At 49.2% G+C, this 27,241-nt stretch overlaps 10 protein-coding genes across 10 annotated transcripts; 7 read left to right on the forward strand and 3 right to left on the reverse strand.

Moving 5' to 3' along the window:
- Positions 1-450: 450 nt before the first annotated feature.
- Positions 451-1,706, forward strand: Triagg1_5675 (transcriptional regulator family: Fungal Specific TF; the record flags this gene model as incomplete). Its single annotated transcript, XM_062900215.1, has 3 exons — positions 451-557; positions 629-856; positions 980-1,706. The coding sequence occupies 3 exons, from the start codon at positions 451-453 to the stop codon at positions 1,704-1,706; spliced, it is 1,062 nt and encodes a 353-aa protein (XP_062755475.1).
- Positions 1,707-2,913: 1,207 nt separating this feature from the next.
- Triagg1_5676 (CAZyme family GH24) lies at positions 2,914-3,717 on the forward strand (the record flags this gene model as incomplete). The annotated part of the gene is made up of 1 exon (XM_062900216.1): positions 2,914-3,717. One exon carries the CDS (start codon positions 2,914-2,916, stop codon positions 3,715-3,717), a length of 804 nt encoding a protein of 267 aa, XP_062755476.1.
- A 3,420-nt stretch (positions 3,718-7,137) lies between these two features.
- Positions 7,138-7,706, forward strand: Triagg1_5677 (uncharacterized protein; the record flags this gene model as incomplete). The annotated part of the gene is made up of 2 exons (XM_062900217.1): positions 7,138-7,531; positions 7,606-7,706. The coding sequence occupies 2 exons, from the start codon at positions 7,138-7,140 to the stop codon at positions 7,704-7,706; spliced, it is 495 nt and encodes a 164-aa protein (XP_062755477.1).
- Positions 7,707-8,227: 521 nt separating this feature from the next.
- Positions 8,228-9,160, reverse strand: Triagg1_5678 (uncharacterized protein; the record flags this gene model as incomplete). The annotated part of the gene is made up of 1 exon (XM_062900219.1): positions 8,228-9,160. The coding sequence occupies one exon, from the start codon at positions 9,158-9,160 to the stop codon at positions 8,228-8,230; it is 933 nt and encodes a 310-aa protein (XP_062755478.1).
- Positions 9,161-10,712: 1,552 nt separating this feature from the next.
- Triagg1_5679 (uncharacterized protein) lies at positions 10,713-11,752 on the forward strand (the record flags this gene model as incomplete). Its single annotated transcript, XM_062900220.1, has 2 exons — positions 10,713-10,999; positions 11,086-11,752. 2 exons carry the CDS (start codon positions 10,713-10,715, stop codon positions 11,750-11,752), a joined length of 954 nt encoding a protein of 317 aa, XP_062755479.1.
- A 72-nt stretch (positions 11,753-11,824) lies between these two features.
- Triagg1_5680 (uncharacterized protein) lies at positions 11,825-15,677 on the reverse strand (the record flags this gene model as incomplete). Its single annotated transcript, XM_062900221.1, has 7 exons — positions 11,825-12,541; positions 12,599-12,890; positions 12,947-13,022; positions 13,392-13,505; positions 13,577-14,158; positions 14,217-14,844; positions 14,925-15,677. 7 exons carry the CDS (start codon positions 15,675-15,677, stop codon positions 11,825-11,827), a joined length of 3,162 nt encoding a protein of 1,053 aa, XP_062755480.1.
- A 3,204-nt stretch (positions 15,678-18,881) lies between these two features.
- Triagg1_5681 (uncharacterized protein) lies at positions 18,882-19,790 on the forward strand (the record flags this gene model as incomplete). The annotated part of the gene is made up of 1 exon (XM_062900222.1): positions 18,882-19,790. One exon carries the CDS (start codon positions 18,882-18,884, stop codon positions 19,788-19,790), a length of 909 nt encoding a protein of 302 aa, XP_062755481.1.
- Positions 19,791-21,690: 1,900 nt separating this feature from the next.
- On the forward strand, positions 21,691-22,568 carry Triagg1_5682 (uncharacterized protein; the record flags this gene model as incomplete). The annotated part of the gene is made up of 2 exons (XM_062900223.1): positions 21,691-21,955; positions 22,027-22,568. The coding sequence occupies 2 exons, from the start codon at positions 21,691-21,693 to the stop codon at positions 22,566-22,568; spliced, it is 807 nt and encodes a 268-aa protein (XP_062755482.1).
- A 1,359-nt stretch (positions 22,569-23,927) lies between these two features.
- Triagg1_5683 (uncharacterized protein) lies at positions 23,928-24,929 on the forward strand (the record flags this gene model as incomplete). Its single annotated transcript, XM_062900224.1, has 3 exons — positions 23,928-24,083; positions 24,144-24,492; positions 24,553-24,929. 3 exons carry the CDS (start codon positions 23,928-23,930, stop codon positions 24,927-24,929), a joined length of 882 nt encoding a protein of 293 aa, XP_062755483.1.
- A 284-nt stretch (positions 24,930-25,213) lies between these two features.
- Positions 25,214-26,737, reverse strand: Triagg1_5684 (uncharacterized protein; the record flags this gene model as incomplete). Its single annotated transcript, XM_062900225.1, has 3 exons — positions 25,214-26,146; positions 26,198-26,566; positions 26,618-26,737. The coding sequence occupies 3 exons, from the start codon at positions 26,735-26,737 to the stop codon at positions 25,214-25,216; spliced, it is 1,422 nt and encodes a 473-aa protein (XP_062755484.1).
- Between the last annotated feature and the right edge of the window lie 504 nt (positions 26,738-27,241).

Raw genomic sequence — 27,241 nt, forward strand, 5'->3', positions numbered from 1 at the left:
GAATAGGAGAGAACCCGGTTTGCAAGTTGACTTGACGGAGCAAATGGAATTGCTTGGAAACATGGCGACCGTGAAACCTGTGTTGCGACGAAGCCATACGAAATCAAAGTTTGGCTGTCAGGCTTGTAAACAGCGACATGTCAAGTGTGATGAGTTTCGACCAACATGGTTTGTCTTCCTTCTCTCTCTCCCCCTTTTTTTTTTCTATTTCCAAGTGACTTGGTTTCATACTAATGACTCGAGTTTTCTCTTCTTCCTCTTTGCAGTCACAGATGTCTCTCGTCAAAGATTACATGCAAGTACCCCGACCAGACTGAGGTGGAAGAGCCAGACGAAAAGGAGGCCTCGGCTCTGTGGTGGCCGGTAGACATTGAAAAACTCTGCGAACAATGGAAAGAATCAGGACAACCGCCATTCATGTCGCTGGCACCGTCTCCAAGCTGGCATAGCATGGACATGAAGGACTTGAAGTACATCTACAAGATGGCTCTGGTTGCTAACATCCTCGACCTGAGCAACACAACCAACATTTGCCTATTGTGGGGTGAAATGGGCGTGTAAGTGTTGATTTTGAATTGCAACAGCGTTTTCAGAGACTATCAAGTTGATGCGCTGACTGTCTGATTAGGCTTTTCCAGCTCGCAACACACTTCGACTTTGTTGCGCATACCTTGGCTGCTACATCGGCTCAACGACTTGCAGTAACTACAAAGTCACACGAGGCTTCTCAGGATGCGTATCAGTACAGGAAACAAGCTCTTCATGGGCTGTATCGAGCAATGGGATGCTTTTCCAAAGACAATGCCGATGCAATTCTCGCCGCGTCACTGGGATGCTCGTATATCATGTCCGATCAGTAAGTCAACTATTCCCTCTTGAAAGATTAATCAAACCAACCATTGATTAAACTTGACAACACCATAAAATATATACTTTACTATCACATCAACATGGATTAACTAATCATTGCTCGCAATAGTCGCTCCCTGATGACCCTGGCAGGAAACATCTCTACAGTAAGCCTCGACAATATCATTCTCTCTTCCACGCCGCTCACAGTAGAGCAGGTGGCCACCCGGATGAAGCCGTGGCTCAAACGGTCGGCCTTTCACCAAATCTTTACCTACGAGCCAACGCACTACGAAACCGAAGAGCAAGCAGCCTCGTCGCCTCCCGAGACCGGAGACTTGGAACACCGCTTCGCTCTCGTCAAGATGCTCCTGGCCGAGGGCATCGGCTCCGTCAACGGCCTGGCTTTTTGCTTCCAGGGCGACCGCGACCTCTCCGCCGTGCTTCGACAGCTGCGGGACGTCATGCGGCTCGTCCATGACCGGCTCGGCTCCGACATCTCCGCCGAAGACCAGTACCGCCTCGTGTACCCCTTCACCGCGTGGTTCGTCAAGAACTCGGCCGCCTCCTACGTCTCCCTCAGCGCAAAGAACCCGTTCCTGCTCGTCTTCCTCCTGCACATGTACGCCGTCGTCGTCTCGCTGACAGTGTCCCTGCCGCGCATCGACGTTCCGCTGTTTGCAAAGTACCGGCTGCGGGCGATTCTCGAAATCTGCAACATTTTGAAAACCGGACCGGGCTTCTTGTGCCAGCGGTGTAACGGGTTCCACGCCTACGAAGAAGTCATGGCGTTTCCGTTGAATAGCGTGTCTGTGTATCAGCAGGTTGGTAGAGAGACGGGTGTTTTAGAAGCATAGCCGGCGAGCATCCCCCCCTCCCTTTGATTTCTGTTCTTCTCTTCATCTCTCCTCTTATTATTGATTCCCTTTGTCGTTTCTTTGGAATAGCAGTCATCATGCATTCTGGATGCGCAGCGATATGCGGGTTATTTGGCATGCTTTAAGCGACGGGCATGATGCTGGAATTAAAATTGCGAGCGTTTGCTTATCGGACACATGAAAGAGCGGAACCAAACCTGGGTGGCCGTGTCCTTATCATATATATCTTTGTACTAGAATCTGGACAGACAGACCCCTGTTGAGGTTGACAAATAGAAACTCGAAAGTCGCTGTCATGGTCATCTCGTGAGTTGTCAATATCACGCCGCTTCAATTGTCCTCAGCCGTCCGTACCTTGTCTAATTTTAGCAAAAAAAGTCATTCCAGACTGGCAAAGGAAGAAGAAGAGAGTTGGATGAAATAATGATCAACAGTTGAGAAGGCTACAATCTGGACCCACCGACAAAGACCTTTGCAGCCTTGCGGATAAATAAGCATCGGCAGACAAGACCCTTGTTTGAGAGTAAACGCGGCATCGTGTTGCCCCGTCTTACGGGAAGCCATAACCATAACCATAAACAAGCGGGAGATCGGGCAGATCCCCCAACTCAGCTGAAGGTCTGTAAATAGCAGTTGTGAAACTAATCCGAATGCCTAGATGGGGTGCTGATGCTAAAGATAGATGGTCCATGTTTTGTTTCTCAGGACTTGACGATGCGACATATCGCGGAGCATACTGAATCGGCAAATAGCGTCGCCAGAGAGCAGTAATCAATCGGCCGAATCTTGTCGCACGGACGCTTCGATGCCAGGTATCGAGTGCGAAATTCGAAACTGGAGAGAGAATTCACAAGTCAGCGTCGCTTTCATGTCTATTTTCAGATCAAGTCTAATGCAGGTCCTGTCGATGGATCTTCAGCCGCATCGCGAAAGAGGCAACTGTTCGTCTTTCGCAACGGCAATGGACAAGTTAACTCAGGATGCGACGAAAGCGAGATGGGAATATCTTGAGCAATCTAGATCACCAAACGGATATATAAAGAGCATGGTTGAGCCCTCGAGTTGATGATTTGAAGCATCCAGCATCACAACAAAGACACATCAACACCACAGAAGCATCAGCGTCATCTCCCCGACGCAACATATTCACTTTACAACATATACCCTATACACTACAACCTACAAAATGAAGACTGCCCTTGCCGCTCTCGTCTTCTCCCTGGCATCCCTCGTCAGCGCCTATCCCATCACCGGCGATGTCGTCAACTGCCGCACCGGCCCCGGCACTAGCTACAGCATCAAGAAGTCCTACAAGAAGAACCAAGACATCTCCATCAGCTGCCAAACGGCGGGAACCAGCGTCAACGGCAACAACATCTGGGACAAGACCGCCGACGGCTGCTACGTCGCCGACTACTACGTCAAGACGGGCTCCAGCGGCTACGTGACCAAGAAGTGCACCGCTTCGTCCGGCGGCGGCTCCTCGTCCTTGAGCTACTGCAAGACCATCAACACCGCCGGCGTCGATCTCATCGCCAAGTGGGAGGGCTTCGTCGCCAGCCCAAAGCCCGACCCCATTGGCCTGCCCACGGTTGGCTACGGCCATCTCTGCCAGCAGAAGAACTGCAGAGAGGTGAAATACAAGTTCCCCTTGACCAAGGCCACCGCCAAGGAGCTGCTGCTGGACGACCTGCCCAAGTACACAAAGTGCCTCGCCGACTACCTCAACGACAAGCCCAAGCTCAACGCCAACCAGTGGGCGGCCCTGACGTCCTGGGTCTTCAACGTCGGCTGCGGCAACGCCAAAACATCGACTCTCGTCAAGCGCCTCAACAACGGCGAAGCTGCCAACACCGTTGCCGCAGAGGAGCTTCCCAAGTGGCGCATGGCAGGAGGAAAGGTTCTGCCAGGCCTCGAGGCTCGCCGAAAGGACGAAGTCAAGTTATTTAAGACGGCGTCATCCAAGCAGGCGTATCCAAAGTGCCAGTAGAGGGTAAACGTAAGCTGAGCTGATGGGCTTGGTTGCTTTACTCAGCCCTACCAGCTGAATAATTGGGATGAAATGGCCCAGGGTGGCGAAGACTTGGCTCGGGGCGATTTAGGGGACCACAAGGTAGATGCAAGTAGATGAAAGTCACTTCTTTCTTTCATTGTCTTTTTTTGTTTCTTTATCGCGGCTTACTAGAGGGTTCCTCATGCAGAAATAGACGAATTGAATTGCAGTTTTTTTTTCCAGCTTCATCATATTATCGAATCCTTTACCTGTGATGTGCTTACAACGTGCATGTTAGCCCAAGTAAGCAAGCTGCAGCTGCAACCCCGATCAAGACAGACAGACAGACAGACAGACAGACAGACACGTCGAAGCTGATGGGATTCAGCCACCACAACCTACGTGTCCCAAAAACCAGGTGAAGCCCTCGCCAAGAAGCAACGCCTCGCGCACGTGTTGCCCCCATTAAGCAAAGAAAAACGTCAACGTTTGGCATCACGTTACCACAAAGTGTGAATCCCATTCGTTGTTCGGCTACGGAAGGGTCGGGCGTGGCTTGCGGTAGACGAGCATCAATCAGATCAAGTCCTCCTCGCCCTAGACCGCAAAGGTATGGGCCCCTTCGATTTCAAGGGTTCAAAGGGAAAATCAAATGCCAATTTTGAATTTTGAATTGGGCGAGGGCGGCTCGATCGGATCCCTCCCGATCCAGAAAACCGGAATGGCCGTTTGTTACAAAATTGCAGGGCGATTGGGCACACGCAGGCGACTCCTATGCAAGAAGCCCTTCAACTCAAAACGTTCTTGCAAACGCCCACCCTTGGTTGTTTGTTTTTTTACGGTAAAGGACCCCCCTTGTCAGGGCTGAAGCCGGGCGGAGGAATATGATGCATTAAACCATTGAGCATTGCCCTCATTGATACGTGTCAAACAGCTGTCTCTTCATACTTGTGGACTTGAATTGTCTTAGCAGCCAGCCACAGCAGCATCAGCTGGGGATAACAACATACCATGAAGCCAACAAAACTGGAGAGTAGAATCATCGACGCGGTAGTGAAGTAACCAAAGCTCAAAGAAACCCACTCAACCAAAGGCCCCTCCCGCGTGCATCCGGGCTCTCACATGATATTCTTCCCTTGCCTAGGGCAGAGCGGCAAACGGGGCTCAGAGGCACAAGCTTCACCTCGCTCCAAAGCTTGTTTGTTCTGCGCTCAGCTCAGCTCAGCTCAGCTCTACTATAGTTTTGCATGTGTTTGTGTGAATTTCGAAAATGCCGTTTAGCAAAAATGGCCCGTTTTAGCCAAGCATTTTGCATTCTCCGAGGCCGGCTGCATTTGCATCTGAATAGCTTCCCTACAAGGCAATCCAGTTGGATTCCAAACGGCAAAAGATCAGCGCTGCGGTGACCTGTTTCCTTTCTCTTCCCCCGCTCCGGTTATTCATGCTTGAGCGTGTGTTAGTGCTCCCTTTATCGCTTAATGCTACGAACCTCCTGTTGTCTCGGGTCTCTGCTCTGTCAAAAGGACGGAGTCGAGGAGCAACTTGTCTTTAGTCGGCTATGCTCGCCATCGCCCGCCATTCCCCGACACCAAGGCAGCAGCAGATACGACGAGGAGGCGGGTTGGAATTAGTAATTCATTTCGCCCTTGGGATGTTGCAAAGTAAGGGTGTGGAGGAACTACGTGATTGAGACAAATACATGCAGCTACCGGCGTAGGCATCAACATGATCAAATCCCGTTGTGACGGCCATACGCGACAAGAGGAGTCCATCGTGAATCACTCACTAGAGCCATTGCCGTATCCGCGCCCGCGCCCAGCCGGTTGATACGGGAAGCAGACAATTTTTTTTTTTCGCGCTCAAGGGGGGGTGTGGGATGATTGCCCTCCCCTAGTTACAGGAGTGTGAAACGCAGAATTTTCTCTCGTAGCAATGCCGGATCACGCACGATGTAGTACGACTCGTGCGAAAAAGAAGGAGGGCAAAACAAAACACCAAGAGATATGAAGGAGACGGGGAAAAGCGTCAACTGCTTCGGTCTGCGAGTCACCCCGGTCGCCCGTGTGACGCCGTTTGCACCCACAGGCCGTCTCGCCTCATCCTTACGACAATGTCGACAGATTGTGGATGGGAAATTCCGGATACTCTAGACGCTGTAGATGCTCTGGATGCTGGTCATGATGGTGTGGTGGCCCCATCCAGGCGACCGCTTCTTCCATTCCTTGCGTCTCTCTTCACGGCTTCTCGATTCTGATACTACCGGTATATCCATGGATCCAGCCGGCACTTGAGCGTCACATCTGGCGCATGCATCTTTTTCGAATGAGTCGAACCCTGTCTAGTGAGCTTGGTTGGGCACTGGTGACTCGATGCTAGTCACGCATTCTTCCGTGCCGTAATTAAAATCCCTGGACACCGAGCCAATGGCGACGACGTTGACGACACCAACCCGTTTTTTATCAATTTTTTTTCTTTCCTTCTTCCTTTCTCTCTTCCATCTTGTCGTTTTTTTTTCTTCTTGTTGGCGTAGTAGTAGCACCTTGCCGCTCTGGGCGAGGGTTGTAATGCGGCCGTACGAACAGGGATTCCGGAAGAGGGCAGGGCCAAACAAGATGCAGAACTCGCCAGCGTGCAGCTCGTGTGTGTGCCTTGATGGCTTGCGATGCTAGTCAAGGGGCACAGGAACGTGAACGACGCAAATAGTCAAGTGCAGTGGGAATTGAACAAAGCCATTCTCCAGTTTGCAGAGTTTTTTCCCTCCTTCCTTTCACCTCATCCCTGGCGATGACTCCTTTTTTTTAGAATTTGGCAAATTCAAAATCTTCTGCCAACAAGCAAAACCACAAACGGAGAGAGTGTGAGAGAGGGTAGGTACATGCCGCTACTCGACGGCTACAAGCTCCATGGCGGATTACCCGTTTCCAAATCTGAGGTAGCATGACTGCCAGCCACGTATTCAAGCTTCAAGCCCAGCTTCGGCATCGTCTTTTGAAAAAAAAAGAGACCCACTCCCTCCTGGTGAACTGAGACACGCCTTGGATCGACGTCAGGCAAGCAGGGAAAGGAAATCGGGCGTCTTGCCGAGCTTGTCATGCATCTGCTTGGTGCAACTTGGCGCCCTTTTTGGCACGAGCGACGCCTGCGTATAAGTCGAGCGCCAGTCCCCCTCTTCACCTCCTCTTTCTCGCTGCTACTCTGCTCTGCTCGTTGAGAGAAAAAAGTGGTCTGACTGTAGAACATCTTCTCTTTGTTCCTGTAGTCTCGTTGACTTATAATCTATTCCATCCTGCTGTTGTGTGAAAGCTTCAGAGTCCTCCCCCTTTGTGTGTGCGCGTGAGCCAAACAATAACCACAATTGCTGCTCGCACGCCCCCGGAAACAACAAAGAGCCCGCCGATCCGCCATCTCCGGCATACAATGCGCCGCTGCTCTTCTTCTTCATCAATCAGCTCCCAGTGGTCCTCTATAAGCGACGACCAGCTCAACTGCATCATCCACATCAACACCACCACCACTTCTGCCACCACAGTCGCCGCCAGCAACTCTTCTGTTATATCTTCGTCTGCCTCTGTTGCACCTTCAATTCCGCCTTCAGTCCACACAATGTCGGAGCGCCGCCCTTCCATCCCCGAGTATGAGCGCAGTCGCCAGGGAAGCACATGCTCCGTACTGAGCTGCGGCGGCATGAGCCCTGACGCGACCAAGGAGCTGTGGAAGACCATGTTGGAGCTCCAAGAGCGATATGGGTGCTATACCTCTGCCAGGATGGATATGGCCGTTGGAGCGGGAGACATGGCCCTCTCTCTTATGCGTAAGCTTTTTTGGCCCTTGATAAGACCGGCTGACCAAACGAAAGACGGAAAGTGCTGACGTGACAAAATACAGCGAATCCCTTCATTCTCGATACGCTAAACGACTCTGTCGTCGATCTGCCCGACGAGGGCTGGGAGATGCTCAATCGCTGTCTCCGACAGCCCAGGCATTAAAATCCTGGCCTGCTATGACCTGACACTCTACAAACCACTGCCGACCGCAAGTCGTGCTGGTTATTCGAATGAAGCGCGGTAGATGAGGACGACATGATGGGTATTATATATTTTCTGAAAGGCGTCTTGGAGTTGGACACAAAATTGCGGCGAAGCGCTTGGGTTCTTTTTGCATTTCATCTCATCTCATTGTCTCACGGCATTTCTTCTTTGCTTTATTTTTACTCCATTTTTTATTTTGTTTTTTTCTTCTTCTCTTTTTTCCCTTTTTTTTCCCAAGATACCCTGTCCTTGTTTACATGTAATGTGTAACGCAACAACACAGATTGATGCCCATGCCAATTTACACGTATACAATGCATCAAAGTACAAACCTTTTTACAAATGCAAGACAAAAATGACACAAAATATCATTCCGCAGTGCCTAGTCAGACGATCATACATCGATGCCGTGTTGCAGTGCATATGCCATATCATAAGAATAAAAAGGTCACGCTGTCAGCCCATCGCGTGCTCGTCCATCACAGCGTCTCATCCAGCAGTGCGTGCGTTACATTGCCCATGGCCCTTGTCTGGATCTTCATGCTATCTAGCACCCTTGACTTGACCGTATCATCCTCAATATCCGTCCCCATCAAGATGCCATGCGCTGATCTAAACTCGTATGCCTTCAGAATGCTCCACATCCTGTGTATCTCGTCCGCGGGCAGAGGAATGCTGTTTGGGAAACTCCATAGGAATGAAAATGAGTTCAGCCCAGGCGGCTTCTCCCGCTTCTCTCCAAGAGCGTCTACTTCCCACTTCCCGATCCCCGCCGGTGTCGCCATCAACGTGTCTGCAGTGAACAGCCGCCCGTCAAAGAGTAGTACCGTGGACCCGGGGAAATGTCCGCCTAGCTTGATGGCCTTGACTCCAGGTAGAATGTCCGTGTCGATTTCGGCGAGGGGTTTGCGGTGAGCTGATGGTGTAGTCGTCCAGCGCAAGTCTTCGGCTGAAGTATACACGGGACATTGGAACGCTCTCGCCCACTGGACATGCGTGCTGTAGAAATGAGGGTGGCTGATGACGATGGCCTTGAGTCCCCCGAGCTTCTTGATCTTATCAATTGTCTCTGCATCCAGATACGAAATACAGTCCCAGAGGACGTTGCCTTGCGGAGTGCGGATCAAGATCGCCCGCTGCCCAATTGCAAAGCGCGGCACCGTGTGAATGGAAGTGACTCGATCATCGTGCTTGTAGGTTTCAAACTCATTGACGTGTCCCGAGGCGCGAATATCGGCCATGGTGGTAAAGGACTGACCCGTGGGAGGGACATACTGCCGAGGGTCATCACAGACATGGCACGTCTTGACAGCGGTGCGGTCGGCAGTTGGGAATTGCGTGCCACAAGTGTTGCATATCAACCACGAGGAGGAAACGGTCTCTTCATAAGGCTCTGGAGCGAAATCCATCATGCCGGCTGCCAGTGGCGATGAAGCTTCGACATTTGGGCATCTCCGGCCGGCCCTGGGAAGCTGAGCTGGTTCATGTTATTTATAGGGCGCGCGCGGGGTTGGAGAATAGACTTTGCGCGGCTTTTTGATGAAATTACAGCCGAAGCTATCCTCGTATCCGAGACGATTCCGCGTGACGATGAGGTTTGTTTTGTTTTCGTTTTCTTGTCTCGGATTGATTTGTGTGTTGACGTGGCCGAGACGGGACAAATGATGGCGCCGTATTACTGCCCACTAACAGTCAGAACTCTGTGCCTTGAGTATATGTGCTTGGGCTGGTGCTTTGTTATTAGATAGCTGTGCAACTATATGAAACCAATGATTGAAGAATTAAAGAGCTATGGCTGTAGCCATAATAAGCTTAAAATGTTCCGTCGGGTTGTGTTTGTTGTCGTTCATCTGTCCAGCGGCACGATAATCCAATATGGTTTCACAGAGTGCGATGACATCATCAGATGCACTCGATTCACGGGTGGTCAGACGTCAACAGAGACACCAAAACAGCGTAGATCTTGACTATGAGAGGCCATGATGGCTGTATATAGGTAACTTCTCGGGATGCTGAAACTGACAGCTATCTGTCGATTCCTGCGGCAATGGCGCGTACCAAGTCCGCTGATCACGGTGTCTACAGAGGCTTCAAAACGTGAACCTCTATATAGATATACAGGACGAGGCAGAGTCATTAGCTTCAATAAAATTAGTATGAAGCAGTGTTTTATTAACATTTCATTACACAAATTCACGATTCAACTGAATTGACCGAATGATCTTCTCTTTGAGTGTCCATGTAGACAATTCCGTCCAAATTCATGCAGACGTCCACTGGTGCTTGATCCCCATCCCAACGGACGAGATTTCGGAGCTCCTCGTATTTCAATTTCGCAATACGGCCATCTCATCAGTCTCTCCTATTTCTCATTCCGTCTAAAATTATCTTCAAAGTGTTTTTACATCCGTAAAATCCGCATCTCCGTGAAAACAAACGATCAGAGCATGTAAACGTTTACAACGTGGATTCCCTTTCCCCGTTAATTTTCAACGATGCATTAATCAATCCTTCCGTGTAACCCCTTAATTGACCAATCGGCATAAACACCTTGATGATCTCCCAAGTAAAACACCAAATTGGATCGACAGAGGCCGGTTTCCAATCTGTTCGGACAGATCGTCCTTCGTCCGCGGACCAAAAGTATTGGCTGTTACGACTCCACACTCGACAGTTCCTTCACAGTGCTACGCTAAATACTCAACTCTACGGACAAATCGTCCGTGGTGCATGATGGCAGTGTTGGAGATACCGGAATCATAACGTTGACATCAACAACAACACCGAGGTTCGTATCGTGTAGAACAGCATCTCTGTAGAATAATGAGAACACCAAGAACATAAAATGCTTCCATCTCCCGTAGCTTCATCTCTCGTAATACTCCCAAACGAGTAGCACAATCAACTTGATAACCACCTCAATCTCATACCCCATACAAAAAACTCCCATTTCAACAGAAAACAATGCCTCAAACAGTCTTCCTCGTCACCGGCACCACCTCTGGCATCGGCGCCTCCCTAGTCAACCACATCATCTCCCGCGGCGACAAAGTCATCGCCTCTGGCAGAAACGTGGAAAAGAAACTCGCCCACCTCAAGTCCAAGGACGTGGCTCTGCTGGAACTCGATGTTGCAGCGGGCAAGTCCGTCGTGGAAGCTCAGGTGAAGAAGGCGTGGGAGATTTTCGGACACATTGATGTCTTGATCAACAATGCCGGCATGTCTGCCATGAAGACTATTGAAGATGCCGAGTAAGTGTCGCTCATACGTCTTTCTCTCTCTACAACTTCAAACCCACGATAGGTACATGTAGTTCTAACCACAAACTTCTGAATAGCGACGACTACATCAACACCATGTTCCGGGTCAACGTCTTCGGCCAACTGCACATGTCTCAGGCCATCCTGCCCTTCTTCCGCGCCCAAGGCCACGGAATCATCTCATTCACTTCCTCCGGCTGTGCTTGGGGAGCACTCCCCTTCCTGGGCCACTACTGCATGACAAAGGCAGCGTTGAGCTCCTTCGCCGAGAGTCTGCACAAGGAAGTATCTCACATGGGCATCAAGTGCGTTGCCTTTGACATTGGTGGCTTTCCAACTCGTCTGGCTCAGCCTCGTGAGGGCGAAGACGCCGCTGATGCCACGGTGAATCCAGACGACGTGTCTATCCCTCAGGCTCCCGTTTCTGAGCCCTATGCAGGGGTTTTTGGCCAGTATCTCAATCTGTTCATGCCTGACCACACGTGGGTTATCCCCGGCGACCCTGACAAGGCGGCATCCGCAATGGTGCAGGTTATTCAACGTGAAGGACCTGCGGCAGGTCGTCCCTGGGCAGTTCGCGTCGTTTTGGGGTCGGATAGCTTGATTTATGCGACGAAAAGGCGTGCGGAAGAAACCAAGCTCTTGGAGAAATGGAAGGATGTGAGCTCAAGCACTGACGCGAGAGAATTTGTGCTTAAGCCCGAGTATGAGAAGTACATTGCCGTTGCTGGAGCTGAAGAGTAAGATGTCAATTTCTAGATTCAGAACTATTATAGCTTTTGGTACTTGCCCAGCTTTAACTATCAAACAAAACGTTTACTGAGCCAACGCCGCCTCAATCTCTTCCGCAAAGCCCTTCTCCCACGCCTCCTCTCCAATCTCCGGCTTCCATCCCAGCACTTCCCTTGTCAGCTCCGCATTCGTACATGACCTTGATGCAAACCCTAGTTCCAAGTACTGCTCAACTGCACCAGGCGCATCTCTCGCCAAATCCTCCAGTGAAATCGCCCGCGGTTCAGCCTCCAAGACGCCAGCCGCAGAGCCAGCCCTGGCGATGCCTTCTGCGACCTGCTTCCATGAGTGGCGTCCACTGCCGCCAAAGTAAATACCTTTTCTTCCAAAAGGCACGTCTGCCTTTGCAAAGAGCTTCTCCAATAGTAGCTCATAAATCTTTGTGGTATCGTCGATGTGAATGTGATCCCACACGCCGGCTCCCTCGCCAATATACTCTGCGTAGCCCTTCTTCACGGCCCGTTTGGACAAGAAGGGAACCTGAACAGAGCGCTTGTTAAATGGACCCGATCCGATGCCGTAGATTGTCGGTGCCATGAGGATGTATGTCGGCACGTTGAGTTCTTCTCCTGCTACAACGACGGCAACGTCACACGCCCGCTGTGGATATGAGTCGTGAGCTTCGCGCTTTAGCTCGTAGGCGTGAATGTCTTGAGTCTTGTCGTTAAATTCGAACGGGGCATCTTCTTCGGTGTAGATTTTGCTAACGGGACGATTGCCGACACTGGATGTACCAGATGTCTGCAGAAGCAGTTTAGTATTTAGACAGCATTTGGATAGTATGCCATCCTCACTTACGTGAATAAACCAAACTGGCTCGCCAGTCTTCTTCTTTCTCTCCACCAATCCCTCAATCAACGCCCTCGCACCCAGTGCTCTGAATGCACTGGCCGAGTTGATGACAATGTCATGCTCAGACGCCTCCTTCTTCAAAAAGTCCACCTGGTCGAGATTCTCGAACATGACTGGCGTCATGCCAATAGACTTGAAATGTTCTGCATGCTCAGGTTTTCGCACTAGCACGGTATATGACAGATTTTTGATGTCTAGATGGGTCGAGTTGAGGAGTCGAGTGAGGATAGAACCACCGCTGGTATTCTGTGTGAGCCTGGAGTTCTTCAATCAAGCATCATTGATCAGCCTTACATGTAGCCAGTCGCACCGGTGACAAGAACCTTTGTCGGAGCCATTTGTTCTTGCTTAAGGATCAATTTAAAGATGTCTTTAATCAAGAGTTAGTTGTAAATGGGATTAAACTAAACAACCAGATCCGATTCATCATTCCACAGCCTCCATTTATAACAAAAGAGCTACACCACACAAACGCGAGTAAAACAACAAGCCTCCAACGCAACTCGTCACCAATTATTAATTCACCACCCTCTCCATTTCCACCACCCAACAACTCTCTCCTCTCATCAAACTCAACTACCTAATTGGAAATAATGTCCAAAAACAGGCGCGGCCATACTTTCTGACCACGGCTGCCGCAGTGGAGCAAGCCGTTCCGATTAGCCTTGGCCGGGTCCACATGAGAAGACAGGAACGGCAGATCCAAAGGATCCAAAAGACTCTTGAGCCAATTATGTACCAAGTGCGGCGAAAGTTGCTTCTGTCCAGCTTTTCAAGGGGTCGGGGATACCCAGTTTCTGAATAGGTTTCTGGAACTTTGGAGTTGTTGAGTCTTTTTTTATAACAACACGAACTGGAATGTATTATCAAGTCACAACGCAATTACAAATCTTACTGTCTATCAAGAGAAAGAGTTGCGTCAACACGCTTCCCACATTTGATGCCCCATGGCAATCAATCGGTTAAACAGCTCATCGCGCATTGAGATGGCCGTCAAGTGATACTCGATTCCATCCTTTGTTCTTACAACCAACCCATCCACCACTTCTCTCTCCATGGCCCATCCAACAAGAATCTTAGTCTTCCACCCTAAGCCGCCAACTTTTTTCAGCTGGTCAATGTCTTCAATGGCTACTGTCCACGCCGGATTCACGTCCTCGATATCCGAGGTCCAGCTCAACGCGGGACTCGTAGCCGTGGCCGTGATGTATGCATGGCCCTTTTTACCACGGCACCGCGCAGGGAAACAGATTGGACCCGACATGGAGTCGGAGTCTGAAGGCTTGTTCACGACACCGAGACGATTTCGTGCGTGAACAGCACCGGCTGCAGCTTTGGCTTTGTCGGCAGCGAGGGCCGTGTGCACGCCACCCTTGGCGGTGCCTTTGAGCATATTGAGGATCCGATGTGACCGTTTGGGCTTTCGCTGCTCGCTGTCGTCTTTGATGTCTGCTGCGTGGTCTAAATCAGGCCGAAGCGCTTGCCTCGCTTCCTCTTCGGTGACACCTATAAGACGTTAGTATGCGGTTTACATAGTAGGAATGCACAAATCAAGTACATGTACCTAGATTGTCGACCTGCTGTGCAGCTTCAGGATCAATCTTGGGAGGTGGCGGCGCATCGGAGGATGGAGGTGGAGGAATTGGCGTCTTGTTCTTCTCGCCGATGCGCAGCAGCGTGACCGCAAGCTGTGCATTAGTTGGAATGCCTCGTAGAATGGTATTTCGCAGCTCAATGAACTTTTCCCAGCGCGGGTATGTCCTGTTGGCAAACTGCAGGGCTGGTGTGATGATTGGATCGCCAAAGAGGACGAATCCAACACCAAACCCAAGACCCTTGAGCAGCATGTACGAAGAAACCCAAAAGGAAAGAAATAGCGGAGGCAAAAGACAGGCAGACAACGTCAATCTCGGCTGCTCGACGGGGAACGGTGGTGTCGGACTGAGGGCATTTCCAAAGCGCTCCCAAGTATCGACCAGCTCCGAAATTAGGTGCATGACAGGCCCAGTCTTGGTCCAGACGATGTTGGAAACGGGCTTCTTTGTCCTGTCATGTTCCACAGAGGTCTCTTTTCCGTCTGTCGCGTCCCTGGCGGCGGAAATGTCCTGCGTTATGTTTGTTGGATCTGGGGCGGTGTTATCGTCGTATGGATCACCTTGCGGGTGCTTCCCTGCGCTCGTACTTATGACGACCTAGAGAAGAAGGAGAAAGATGTGAGCAGTAATTCTTTTATTAAGCCAAAGGGGAGCATAAATCTTACGCCGGCACATACCGACGCGATGCTGTTGACGAAGCTGTGTGCTTCCTGCTCAACGCCCTCGCCTTCGTGTTTCTCCGGCGCACCAGTGATGGACGTGTCAGAAGCAAGGACACCAGACGGCGGTTTCTGTACGCCCCCTGTCTTTGAGTCAACGATGGATGGTGGTGCTGGTGGGAAGCAGATTGTCCTCGCGGGCGGATAAGCGATCAAGACGATGAGAAACATGATGACGGCCGGTATCAGCAGGTCAAACAGCCACGCAAAGCCGTACACACCCAAGAACGCTGCCGTTCTCTTTGTTTCTCTCCAAGAGCGGAGGCGTACAATTTGTTTCCACAGAGAAACAACAGAGACCACCACCGTCATGTATAAGCGCTCCAACTGCGCGCGCAGCTTGTCTGGAGAGAAGGCATCGTCTTCTGCAATGTTCATATCCAGGTCGGCCAGCGGAACGGTGTCTATGCTCTTGACCTCAAAGACCTGCTTGTTGAAGCGTCTGATGAGGAGCCAGAGCTCTGCATTTCTCATTCCGCCAACCACCGGCTGCGGGACGCATTGTGCCTTTTCCTTCCACCCAATGTTCTTCACCTCGATCTCGTCGTGGTCAATCTGGCTGGCGCCCTTGTTCTCGACCTCGGTCTGGATGCTTTCCTCGGCGAGAGCATGGCTGGCGGTTGGAACTTGCTCATCGTAGCTTTCGATTATTTCGGGCTCGCTGCCGAGGCCAGCGGAGGACGTGTTGCTGCTTTGGTCTGGAACGTCCATTTCGAACTTGAGGAACGTCCCATGTAGTAAGATTGAGGCTATCGCGATGTAAATTGATGAAGGTTGAAGAGTATTCTTCTCACTTATAAAGCAGAGAAATTGACTCCATCTTGGCAGCCATATAGACCGATCCGGTATCCATTTCAGCTGGGCCTCGATCTTGCCGCCGACGTCAGAATCGTTGCTTGGAGCTCGATCGCGGCGTTGACGTCACTGACTCTGGTCCAGGTTAGGCGGGATTGGCGATGATCGGCGTCCTTCGTCTCCTACACAGACAGAATGAATCGCGTTGAAGCCATACAGAGGGGGAATGGAGTCAAAGACAATAAAATGATGGAAATATGAAAGAAGAGATAAAGTAACAGTTGCCAGCTTCAGATTGATTGCTTTCTTAGAGCGAGTTGAGGGAGCTATTGCTTCTGCTTACCGCCGCAATGTAATGGAAGAATTGTGGGTGGATGGTGAATAGCCGCCACCAACGCCTATGGCGCAAAAACCACTGCAAAGTAATCTTCAAGCTTGAAATAGTTGGCTTTAACTAAGGAAGAATTTCATCTGAATGTTCTAAGATCCTCCTTTGTGTCCCTCTGGTGATCTCAGATGTTTTTGGTGGGCTTGTATGAGCCATCTGGAATAGAATCCACTACTCTGCATGAGTGACACGCTTTTCATTGCCAAATTACTATTGAATTCTTATTCATTTAGTTACAAGTCTTGAGGCAAAAGCTCGTATGAGCCACTCTTTAGAAGCAATACGGAGCAGAGGGCTCTAACGTTGGAGACCACGATCCAAAATCACACTGGCAAGTCCCACAACGGAAATCATCTACGTGCGATCGTATTAACCAAGTAACAACACCCACGAAGACGGCGATAAAATCACCCACATAATCGATAAAGCTGCGGCTGATAAGTGTGGTGGACAAATGTCAGACACAACAAGGGTCAACGCGTGAACAACTCACCTCGCATAACCCGATGAGGCTTCACCACTAAGAGGCGTCCAAACTGGCCCCCAAAGTACACGTACAGGCGCTTTGATGCAGTCGCGCTTGCGATGCCGTGATCCACGCGTAGAGCCTTTCCCTACCTCACGTGCAAAGCTTCATGCAGCTGGTATTCTTTCGGTGAGACTTGGTGTTTCGCCCGCGGCTCAGTTCCCCGCATCTAGGGCATCACCAGATTGTGAAGGGAGATTCTGGGATTCTAGTAGTATCCGCAATAGCCCGTAACAAGGCTGAGCGGTGTTACAATAAGTGGGTTTTGTTGACTCACCATAGAGTAATGATTGCCGAGATTCGAGCTCTTTGTGGACACGGCCGATCTAAACGATCTCGCGATCCTGATAGATCTTGTCTCTCACAGCGATCGGACACCGTAAAATTGATCGCCGGATCCAGGAAATCGGTTAAGGTGAAACAAGCTTCGTCTACCGACGGCCAGATGACCCAAGAGGTTGGTAAACGACGATAGCGAAGTAGCGAAGTAGCGAAGGCGAAACAGCATAAAATGGTAGACTCCGCGGAGATATCTAAAATACAGTGAGACGCCTTGCTAGTATGCTAGCTTAAGAATAGAGCAAAATTCTTACTGGAGCACCTGCAGAAGAATGGCTGGGCTTTGGATGCGAACAAATGCGAGGGCGTCGTTGGGCAGCATCGGTCAGACGAAGCGAACAATGGCTACCTATGGGCTGAATGCCTATGCCGTTGAGCGCTCCTCGCCATGATGCTTCAGTTTATACTACATAATAGTGATATTTTATGACTATTATATATACACCTATATGGCGACAGTAATCGCAGCGCTCTGTAATGTCCAAACATTTGCTCTGGGCTTCTCCCGTCTCCCCGTTCATCCCTCGCGTCATACGCACACCGACAAGATGCTTTCTAGTACTTGCTAAACTTCAAAACAAAGGGACCCAAGACATTTTCTCTTCAAATTAATGCCGCATTTCAGCGGGAAAAGCAAAATTGATACAAGCTTCAAAAAAACGCAGATCGTAAACCCTTGTTCTTAGTGTCGTAGACCCTGATTTCGCAAGGGGCACAAAGCTTGTATGCTTTCCCATACCACGTGGTGCTCTTGCACCTGGAGTTCTGATCACATAATACCTTATTCAACTGTTGACCCCATTTCAATATGGATGAGTAAACAAGTCAAAAGTATTTGGATTCATCTAGTAGGAGTCGCATATCATCTGCTTAGGCCGTAGTACAGCTGTACTGCGGAAAGGTTAAAAAAAAAGATAGAAAGCAAAGCCTGGTGTGAAGAGAAAGCATCATATGTGCACATAGTTTACCTAGACAAGTGAAACATGGAAAAATAAAAGATAATAAAAGAAAGAAGGAAACAATAGCGCCTTAGCGCGACGTAAAAGATGGATTGTCTCTCGCTCGTTAAGCCAAGCCGGGAAGCAATCCGCGGCATGAACCACGCCAATCGAAAGGTATATGTTGTTTGATGGGGCGGTTTGCCCAAAAGTAGAAGAATTATGGTCAAACTAATACTTTGTGCTAGTATCTTGATGATATGGATAATGGTGATGTGAAGGAGAGGCGGCTTCCGTCTACTCTGCGCACTCCCCTCTCACGGAGTTACTATGCAAGAGTACATGAACTTTAAATGACGTCGTATTAAATTCCTGCAGCTATTATATTATTTTATGATTATTATTTTTCTTTTCAACTCAAACTCTGGGATAGTGTGGATCCATCACATATCACACAAGGCCTCGCTTTCAGCTAGCAAGATGTCTTGTACGCATGCACTGCAAGATCTCCTCGATCTTGAGACAGATTTCCGGGCCTCTCCTCTTCTGGGACCACTAATACGCGTTCCAGGATATTAATTCAATCTATTTACGCATGGCGTTCATGGCGTGGCTTTCCTTTTTACATCACAATCTCAGACATGAAATTTGGACGCCATTGATTGGTCCTCGACGACAGGCGTACTCCCGCCGTCGAGAGGAGCCACTCCATGGGCAGCGTACTCCCGCCGTCAAGAATTGAAGATGATTCGAACTCTCGATGGGTTGTTTGAGCTCTGAGACAGTTGCAAAATGCTTTAGAAGGATGGGATTGAGGACGGCGTTCAGGATGTGTTCTGCTAGGATTAAGGAGAAAGCTTTGATTCGCAATGCCAATGCAGTGGATTAAGAAGAAATCTCAATTGCAAGATTATTACCCCTTCAGTAGAATGCCTGGGATACAAGAATCGTTTGCAGAGTATCTCAAAAATAATCCGAATAAAAAGCGTATCCCTGCCATTGAGAAGCGGAATCTGGTCAGATGGCTCAGTGATCCGAATGCCAAGCCCACCTGTCAGAAGGATTACAGCCGACGCAACTACGCTCACAAGACCTACCGATGGGACGCAACTCGTCAGAAACTCCTGGCCAAGGCTCGGAATGGCAAGGAGAGTGACAGAATTGTCATCACAGTGGAGGAAATTCTCCGAACTGTGGAGGCGGTGCACATCAAAGACCACCTGGGGTGGGATGCAACATGGAGACGAGTCAGCAAGAAATACTGCGGAATCGTTCGACAAGACGTTATATGGCTCATCGTGAGATGTGGCATGTGCAAGGTCGACCCTCGCAAGAAATCAAGGGGCAGCCATGCGAATCAGGCCCAGGCCCAGGCCACGACCACGACCACGACCACGACCACGACCACGGCTCCTCCTGTTCTGCCACCCACGATAACACCCCCTGCAGATGGGCTCGAGTACAACAGCAACAATGATGCCACCCTTCAGGCGCAAAGTTATCAGGACATCTTCCAGGACGTCACTGTGGACGCCTATCAGAACCCCTATCTGGGTGTCTTCCCAGACGACTATCCAGACATCTTCCAAGATGGTCTGATGGATATCTACCCAGAAATCCCAGAAGTCTGCCCGGAGAACTTTCCAGACGTATCTCAGAGTGGCTTTCAGGATCCGTTTCTGCAGGACTATCAGGATGGTGGGTGGCAAGGGGACCTGGTGAACATCGATCCCTCGCTGCTCATGCTCGACCAGACACTCTTCCCCAACTATGGGCAGGGTGAGTCCTCGGGCACCAACAGCTACACTTACGGTGATGGCAACGATCCCGGTCAATAAGCCGTGGAATACGACTCCAGGGCTGTTACGAAACAAAATGGTGTGCCACAAGGGCCAGAATGGTGCTGTGGAGGAGGAGGAGAAGGATGCTTTCTGCATCAGTACTGAGGGTTTCAGCCCTGGAGAGATTTGAATGGTTCGATGCCCATTGAAGCCTCATGTTTGGCTGATTTGGCGTGGAACCTAAGAAATTTGTGTGCCTATTTTCCCTTTGTTCAGGATATTAGTTTAACTAGGATGTCAGATTGTCACTCAATTGATTTTTGTTTTATGATATTCACCTGCTCCTCTCAAACTTCTTGAGGATGGAGACTCTGTGCTTAGGGTTGCTGCCCAACTTGGTGACAGTTTTGCCTCAGTGGAGGCAAGGCAGACTGTTGAAGAATCAATGACTCCATCATCCAAGAGATGGCAGTCATGCCTGAACAATGCAGATTGTCAAGTTAGCTACGGAGGGAGGGAGTATCCATACTTATACCTTGTCTAGAGATAAACTATTGGTAACTGAACAAGGGTGAGGATCCATGGATGGTAGTGTGGTGACCCCATGGCCCCGTTCTGAGCAACTTGATGAGCGGCGTACGCGCGTAGACGATAAAATCAGCAGCGGTAAGTGAGACTTCCCAGGTGATTAATGGATGACAGAGAAAGATAACTGAAATGTGGCAGGTAATCTAAAGAGCAAACAAGCAGGGGGTAGTTTGCCCAGCCCCTCTGATGGCTCTCAAGAGCGGATGCTGAGGAAGAAAGTTCTCAACCTCCTCCTGGGGGGGAAAGAGGCCATTTTATATCCCTCCCCCCCCTAGGATTCCCATCCTTGAACAATGTGTGTCAGGGGTGGGCATATTATTACAGCCATGACACGTATCATGCTGCAGCTCTGGATATCCATTGGTGACCCTTGGGAATAGTTACACAGAAGCTTAGCCATGTGTAACTTGATATCTTACGAGAACGTGTCGTCTTCAGCCTATGGGGGTAGCCCATCAGGCACCCCCTTTTGCGGAATTCATATGAATGGAATTTAGGCAAAGCAATTTGCGGACATGTTCCGGAGACACGAGCTTGCTGCTTTGGGAAGATATATGTTATACCAGAGACTGAGGGATTTGAGCTCTTCTCGCTTCCTTTATGTCATCAAAGGCTGAGAGGCATCAAAAAGGCCTAAGAAAGTATGAGGCAGTGCTCACTGCGTCGTGTTGAGGTCATATACCCCCTGATAGTTGGTCATGAGAAGTTGGAAGTTGTGGCATTCGTTTGGTTTCTATTGGTCAGGAAGCACCGGAGACACCTCCGGACCCAGCAAGAGTCCTTGCTGCAGCTTGTCTCTAGCCAAGATCAAGGACAGCCAGAAGTACTGCCGTTTTGCCACTAGCTTGGAGAGGTTGAATGGATGAAATGACTCGTGATTGTCTGCTGCTTGAGGAAAGTGGGCTTTGTCGTTAATATCTGTTTCTCTTATGGTAGAGACATGGCATTGATTGGCTCGCAGACTGGCATGTAGTCAAATGTGGTAACCCGTAAGGAGTGGCGATCTAAGTGAACATCTGACTGGTCGAATGCAATCTTGTTAGTATTAGTGGTTATTCGCCCTACTTAGCAGTAGCTCTAATGTGGGACAAGTGCAGATTTATTACTGGTGTTATTTACATGGGGAGCTGCAACAGACATAGAGACTTGTGAACAAGCAGGTTTGTAATGAGGAATTTAGAGATTGAAGGCTGAAAATGCGAATTCCATATAGATTACTCATGATCTTGAATCCCGAGATCCGGTTAAATACGGCTGACTAATCAAAAGAGCGAGATAATACACGAACTAGTTATGCCCGTTTCATCCGCGTTGCCGCCATTTCTGTCTCCGCAATCTCGACTTTGGCAAGCCGCCAGACGCAATAACCATGTCTAACCATCTCATTGATATCGTTGCAGACGGCGACACATTGATCATTCTTCCAGTTGGGGATACTCCAGACTCGGGGAGTTCCGTGTCCGACGCGGGAGCTGTGGCAGACGAAAAATCCGTAGTGGATGACGAGAACGCTTGGGCAGATGTTGAAACCATCACGGACCCGGAAGTTATCGCAAATGAGAAGACTGGGACAACGGCAAATGAGTCTATCCGTGCTGCAAAGAGACTGAAGTTATCAGATGGACGCCATGCAGGTACGTGCCAAAGGCTTGGGTAACTCAGCTCGCTGGCACAGTAACCTCGAATACTAAAGCAAGCTCAATAGAGCCAGAGACCGGTACCGCCGAAGCTAGTCGAGAAGTATTTCAATTCAAAGTTTCCATGAGGCATCTGGCGTTGGCCTCTCCTCGTGCAAAGGCTGTGTTACAAGGTCCCTTTAAAGAATCCACGCCGCATGAGTCCGATGGCCTTCTTCATTGGGAGCTTGCACCTATATTTGACCCAACAGCGTTTGAGACGGTGATGCGAATAGTCCATGCACAGAACAAAAAGCTTCCTGAAACGGTAACACTTGAACAGTTGGCGAATATCGCAGCGATTGTGGATGACTTGCAATGCCAAGAGTCGGTTGAATTCTTTGCCTCGCTGTGGGCTAAGAAGCTGGCAATCAAGCCGCCAGAAGAAATAAATATAGACTTGGCAAGGTGTATCTTGATAAGTACAGTGTTTGGGTTGAAAGGGCTGTACGAAAGCTCGACGTTGCAGGCGATCCTCAGCTCAACAGGCGCCATGCCGGTCTTTGGATTGCCCATTTCTCCCGATGCCTTAGGTGAGAATATTCGACTACACATTGCAATTGAAGGCTAACAGAGATGCAAGACGCCATAGATAATGCTCGAAAAGATTTGTTGAGAAGGAGACTGAGAAGATTGCTTACCATTGCCGAAAAGTATAAAAACCCCAGGCTCTGTCTCACATGCAGAGCTGGAAGCCTCGGGTTAATGCACGTCAACATGCACGCAAATAATCTCCCAATGGATTCTTCAAAAGAGCTGACTGATGAATCTCTGAAGCAACTTGATATAAAGGTCAAATGCTTTGCCTATCCACAAGTGGATTACAGGGACTCGTTCAAAGCTGCATACAAGCAACACGGACTACATCCTTCTTTGGAGGAGGATATCAATCATTTTATAAAGCACTTTTACACAAACATGCCGAAATTAAAGCTTCGCTGAAGACTGTCAAACTTGAGACTCAGCAATCAGCAATCTTTGTTAGTTTCGGCATGCAATGGCGCCAACAATCATGCGTGAGAGAAAGGCTGGTATTGGGATTGAGAAATGAATTACCTGTTTGGAAAGTCACATTCTCAATATTGATGTGAATTCAACATCAATGTAATGAGGTAGATATCGCGTACCTATAATTGGACCCAGTAATAGAGAACATTGATCAACTAAACGTAAACTGCTATCTAACATCAGTTTTGTTGAGGCAGTCGAGATTCAATGTCCCAATTTGGTTGAGCCGTGTCGCGTACTCTATGTTTAAAGGTAAGTACATGTAGTGATAGTTGCAGATACCACCTATACTTTAGTAAGTGGGAGAATGTAACGATCGTAGCCGTACTAGAAGAAGGTAGCAAAAGTAATTGATACCACCAAGATGGCAGAATCATGAAGATGACGATTGTTTCTCTCGATCTCGTTACGACTAGTTGTTTGTACCATTTAGTCTCTATAGAATTAAACGCTCAAGTTGAGGTACGCAACCAGGGACCACTCCCTTCTTTGATGGCAGCGGTGATGTCTGGTATTGATTGTTCCAATAGTAGATCTCTTACTCCGTATATATATGTACTGATGGCGCCGGAAACAAGTGGAGATTTAAGGTCATTATTAGCGTTCAATACGAATACAGGGGCTAAGTTTATCCACGGAGCTTGACACTACGCTAAACTGTCTGGCTTCAAAGAACAACCTCCAACGACAACGACTTTTGACACAAAGACATCGGACGAAATGCCAAACAGCTATCAGGGCCAAAACCGCATGTACAATTCGATTGACTAATCAACGCACAGGAAGAAAAAAGAAAAAAAATCTGCCTCAGGCAGCCAGCACAGGCCAACTTCTAAAGCGCAACTCCATCAAACGGATCACTCACTCAGCATCTTCTTCCCTCGAAGCCTGTTGTCTGCCAACACCACCGAATGCAGCAGCCATGGCTTCTCGCCACGTTGATATCGATCCCGATGGAGACACGCTGATCATCATCCCTAGAATCAAAGCCGAAGGCGATGGCAAGGACGGGGCATCCCAAGTGACGTTCAAAACGTCCATGAAGCATCTCACTTTAGCATCACCCCGCGCAAAAAAGGTGCTGCAGGGATGCTTCAGTGAGGCTACACCACAAGAATCAGATGGGCTTCGCCATTAGAAGTTCGATCCCATGTTCGATCCTGAAGCCTTTGAGATTGTTCTGCACATCGTTCATGCACAAGCTCACAAGCTCCCGAAGCAATTATCGCTCGCCACGGCGACACAAGTTGCCGTCATTGCTGATGATTTGCAATGCTGCGACTTAATCGCATTTTTTGTTCGAAAGTGGAGCGTGTACAGCGACTTTTGGGCAGCGTCATCAACATACCGCGAGTTGATCAAAAAGATTTTCATATGCTCAGTCTTTCGAGTGAAAGAAAGGTTCCCTAAGTTGACATACACTGCGGTAGCTTGTTCTTTAACGCAAGTACCCAACTTGGGCCTCCCTATTGATCCCTCGATCCTCCGTGAGTATCTAGGGCTGTTTTGGAAGTTATCATTTGTTTAGTAGCTAATTGAAACGATAGGAGCCATAGAAGAGAAGCGGGCATCTGTGATGAAGGAGTTTTTGAAGCACCTCTATACCGTGGAAAGGGAGCTGCACGATGAAGCTCTTTGTTGGGAATGCAGAGCGCAGAACATTGGTTATCTCAAATATAACCTACATCTACATCAGCTTCCAACATCAGAGACGTCAGACCAATGGGCGAAGATTACATGCCTAGCGCTGAGGACGAAATTGACGAAGTTCAAATATGCGACGCGTGCCGGCTGTGCGTATCAGGCAGGGACGACGCATCCTTCGTTCAAGACGCCAATCGTGGCGGCCTTGAAGATATTTTCATCTGTTGATGAGGCACTGGATCTTTCTCCATTTCCGAATCCCGCTGCGGCCGCCGAGTAACGCGCCATACAGATGCGAATTCAAGGAGTTGCTTGATTGCTCAGTTTTCTGCTTAGTGGTTGATGCTTGCGACTCTTACCAGGTAGTTTCCCCAGGATATAATTCAGGGCTGTATCTCCAGGCATAGCAGAATAAAATTCATAAATTTGAAGTCTAAAATACGAAGGGTGGATCTATGCCATCTCCAGTATCACAATTTCACGGACTGAATACATGAACGTACCAAGCCAGCAGCATATCCGTGTTGTCTCACATTCGCAAACCCCTGCCTCTGCTTCACAAGCTCATCCAATCCACGAGGTCTGCGCCAACCACAAAGTTCTGTGATTCCACGTCGGGTCCGAGATGGTGACGGAGGAACTGATGTTGAGATTGACCGTCGTCGCCTGCTTTACATAGCGAGAAAATGCGAATCCCAACGGCCCCGCGTCAGGCTCTCCGCACTTTGCAAATCCAGCAATGGCATGCTGCATGATGCTAGCAACATGAGGGTCTACGCCTGCAGCTCCGTCGTAGAATGTATATGGAATATCACTTGCATGGATAGCCGGCGGGACTGAGAATTCCCACGCATGCACTTCTGTTCCACGCTGGATAGTAGCCTGAAGTAGGGCTTGGTGGGCGGCGTCAAAGTACATCTCGTTTGCTATCAAGATGTTTCTGTCAAGGCTAGTTGTATAAGGATGAGAGCCATCGTAAACGGCCGGATAAAGAGCGTTGAGCACGTAGTTGAGGTCTTTTTCTTCCATCAGCGGATAAGTAGCTTGAAGTCTGTTTGCCAATGCCGTTTCATTCCCAATAGTCCGAGGATCAGTAAATAACGCGCCCTCGAAGCTCGTATGAGAGGACAGCAACGGAATGCCCTTAGCGAATGCACCTTCAAGCAACAACTTGGCAGGTGGACCAATCATGTAGACGTCGTCACCAGAAGGGCTAAAGGCAAACTCATTGTAGGGCTCAGCTCCAATCTGTTGGACATTGACAACGTTGAGGGCACTCGAAGACAGTTGTCTGGCTTCCTCCAACGACGTGACATTGAGAATATTGAGAAACTTTTGGAAGCTATCTTCTTGCTGCGCGGGGTCAATCAAGACAGTCAGCGGTATGGACTGTACAATCGCTCTCTTGAATGGAACACGTTGTTTGCCCCCCTGAGCAAGGAGATGGAACATTATGGATCCTGCGCCGGCTGATTCGCCCATGACAGCGACATTATGCTAATGTCGTTAGCCGCGGCTGAGAAAAGATGAGATATCAGAGTTACTTACATAGATCCATACTGTCACAGGGGCCTTTTTACCGTGGGACGTCTTCTTATCCAAGACAGCTTTGGGAACAATTACATCCACGACCAAGCAATCTTCTGTAGTTCGCAGACCTGTAGTCTGCGGAGAATTGTTGGCGATTTCCTCAGCCTCAGTGTAGTTGAAAGGAAGTTGATTCGTTGCCCATGCTGTTGCAAACTGTATCGCAGTGGTTGTCCAGTTGGGAGATGTTTGGGGGCAGATTTTGCCAATGCTGCCATCCTGTATGGTCTTTTGAACGCCCTTGGGTGGGATCGGAGCTCTCCAGCGTAGATATCCTACAGGTGGTTCAGCGTAGGGGATGTTGGTGAAGTTGTAGGCCTTGATTGTGTCCTGGAGATTTGATTAGCCCAAGGAGTGACTGGATACGTGACAGGGGCGGACATTGTATGATATGGCACGATGGACTTGGTATCCTAAATCAACAGTTGGCAAAGATGGATGGCTCGTGGCATGAGCTCCTAGCGCAATGGTGGAAAGCAGAAGAATATCGAATCTGTGCATCTTGAGATGTCTTTTGAATCTGACTCTGATGAAAAGACTGAGCATATGGAAAGTAAGTGATTGCGGCATTTATATACATATAGAGTTGGTTTATATTCAAGCCAATATTCAAGGTCAGATCACAGTTACCACCGTTGATGACTGGATATTTCCTATGATGGCAGTACATTACCAACGATCTTCTCCGTTCCATAACCCGCAGACTTCTAAATCTGGCAATACATGTTCAGGGGTAAAGCGAATCATCGCATGGGTAGATCTCCAATAGGCAGTCATACGCGGGAATATATCGACAAGCATATTGAATGCTAATGAGGAGCCAAGTTTCACTATTCTCCGGCCCTCGGCTATCGATGGGTCTTAAATAGCGTGGCAGGTAGCTGATCCTCGGTATGCCACTATTCAAACAACTACAAGCATTACGAATGTTCTACAGCAGTTCAATGCGGGACAAGGATAAGGCTACTTGGGTCTGAAATAGTATCAAACCAAGCCGTTTCAGGT

Source organism: Trichoderma aggressivum (assembly GCF_033847375.1).
Source record: "Trichoderma aggressivum f. europaeum strain CBS 100526 chromosome Unknown scaffold_020, whole genome shotgun sequence".
Taxonomy (NCBI): Eukaryota; Fungi; Ascomycota; class Sordariomycetes; order Hypocreales; family Hypocreaceae; genus Trichoderma; species Trichoderma aggressivum.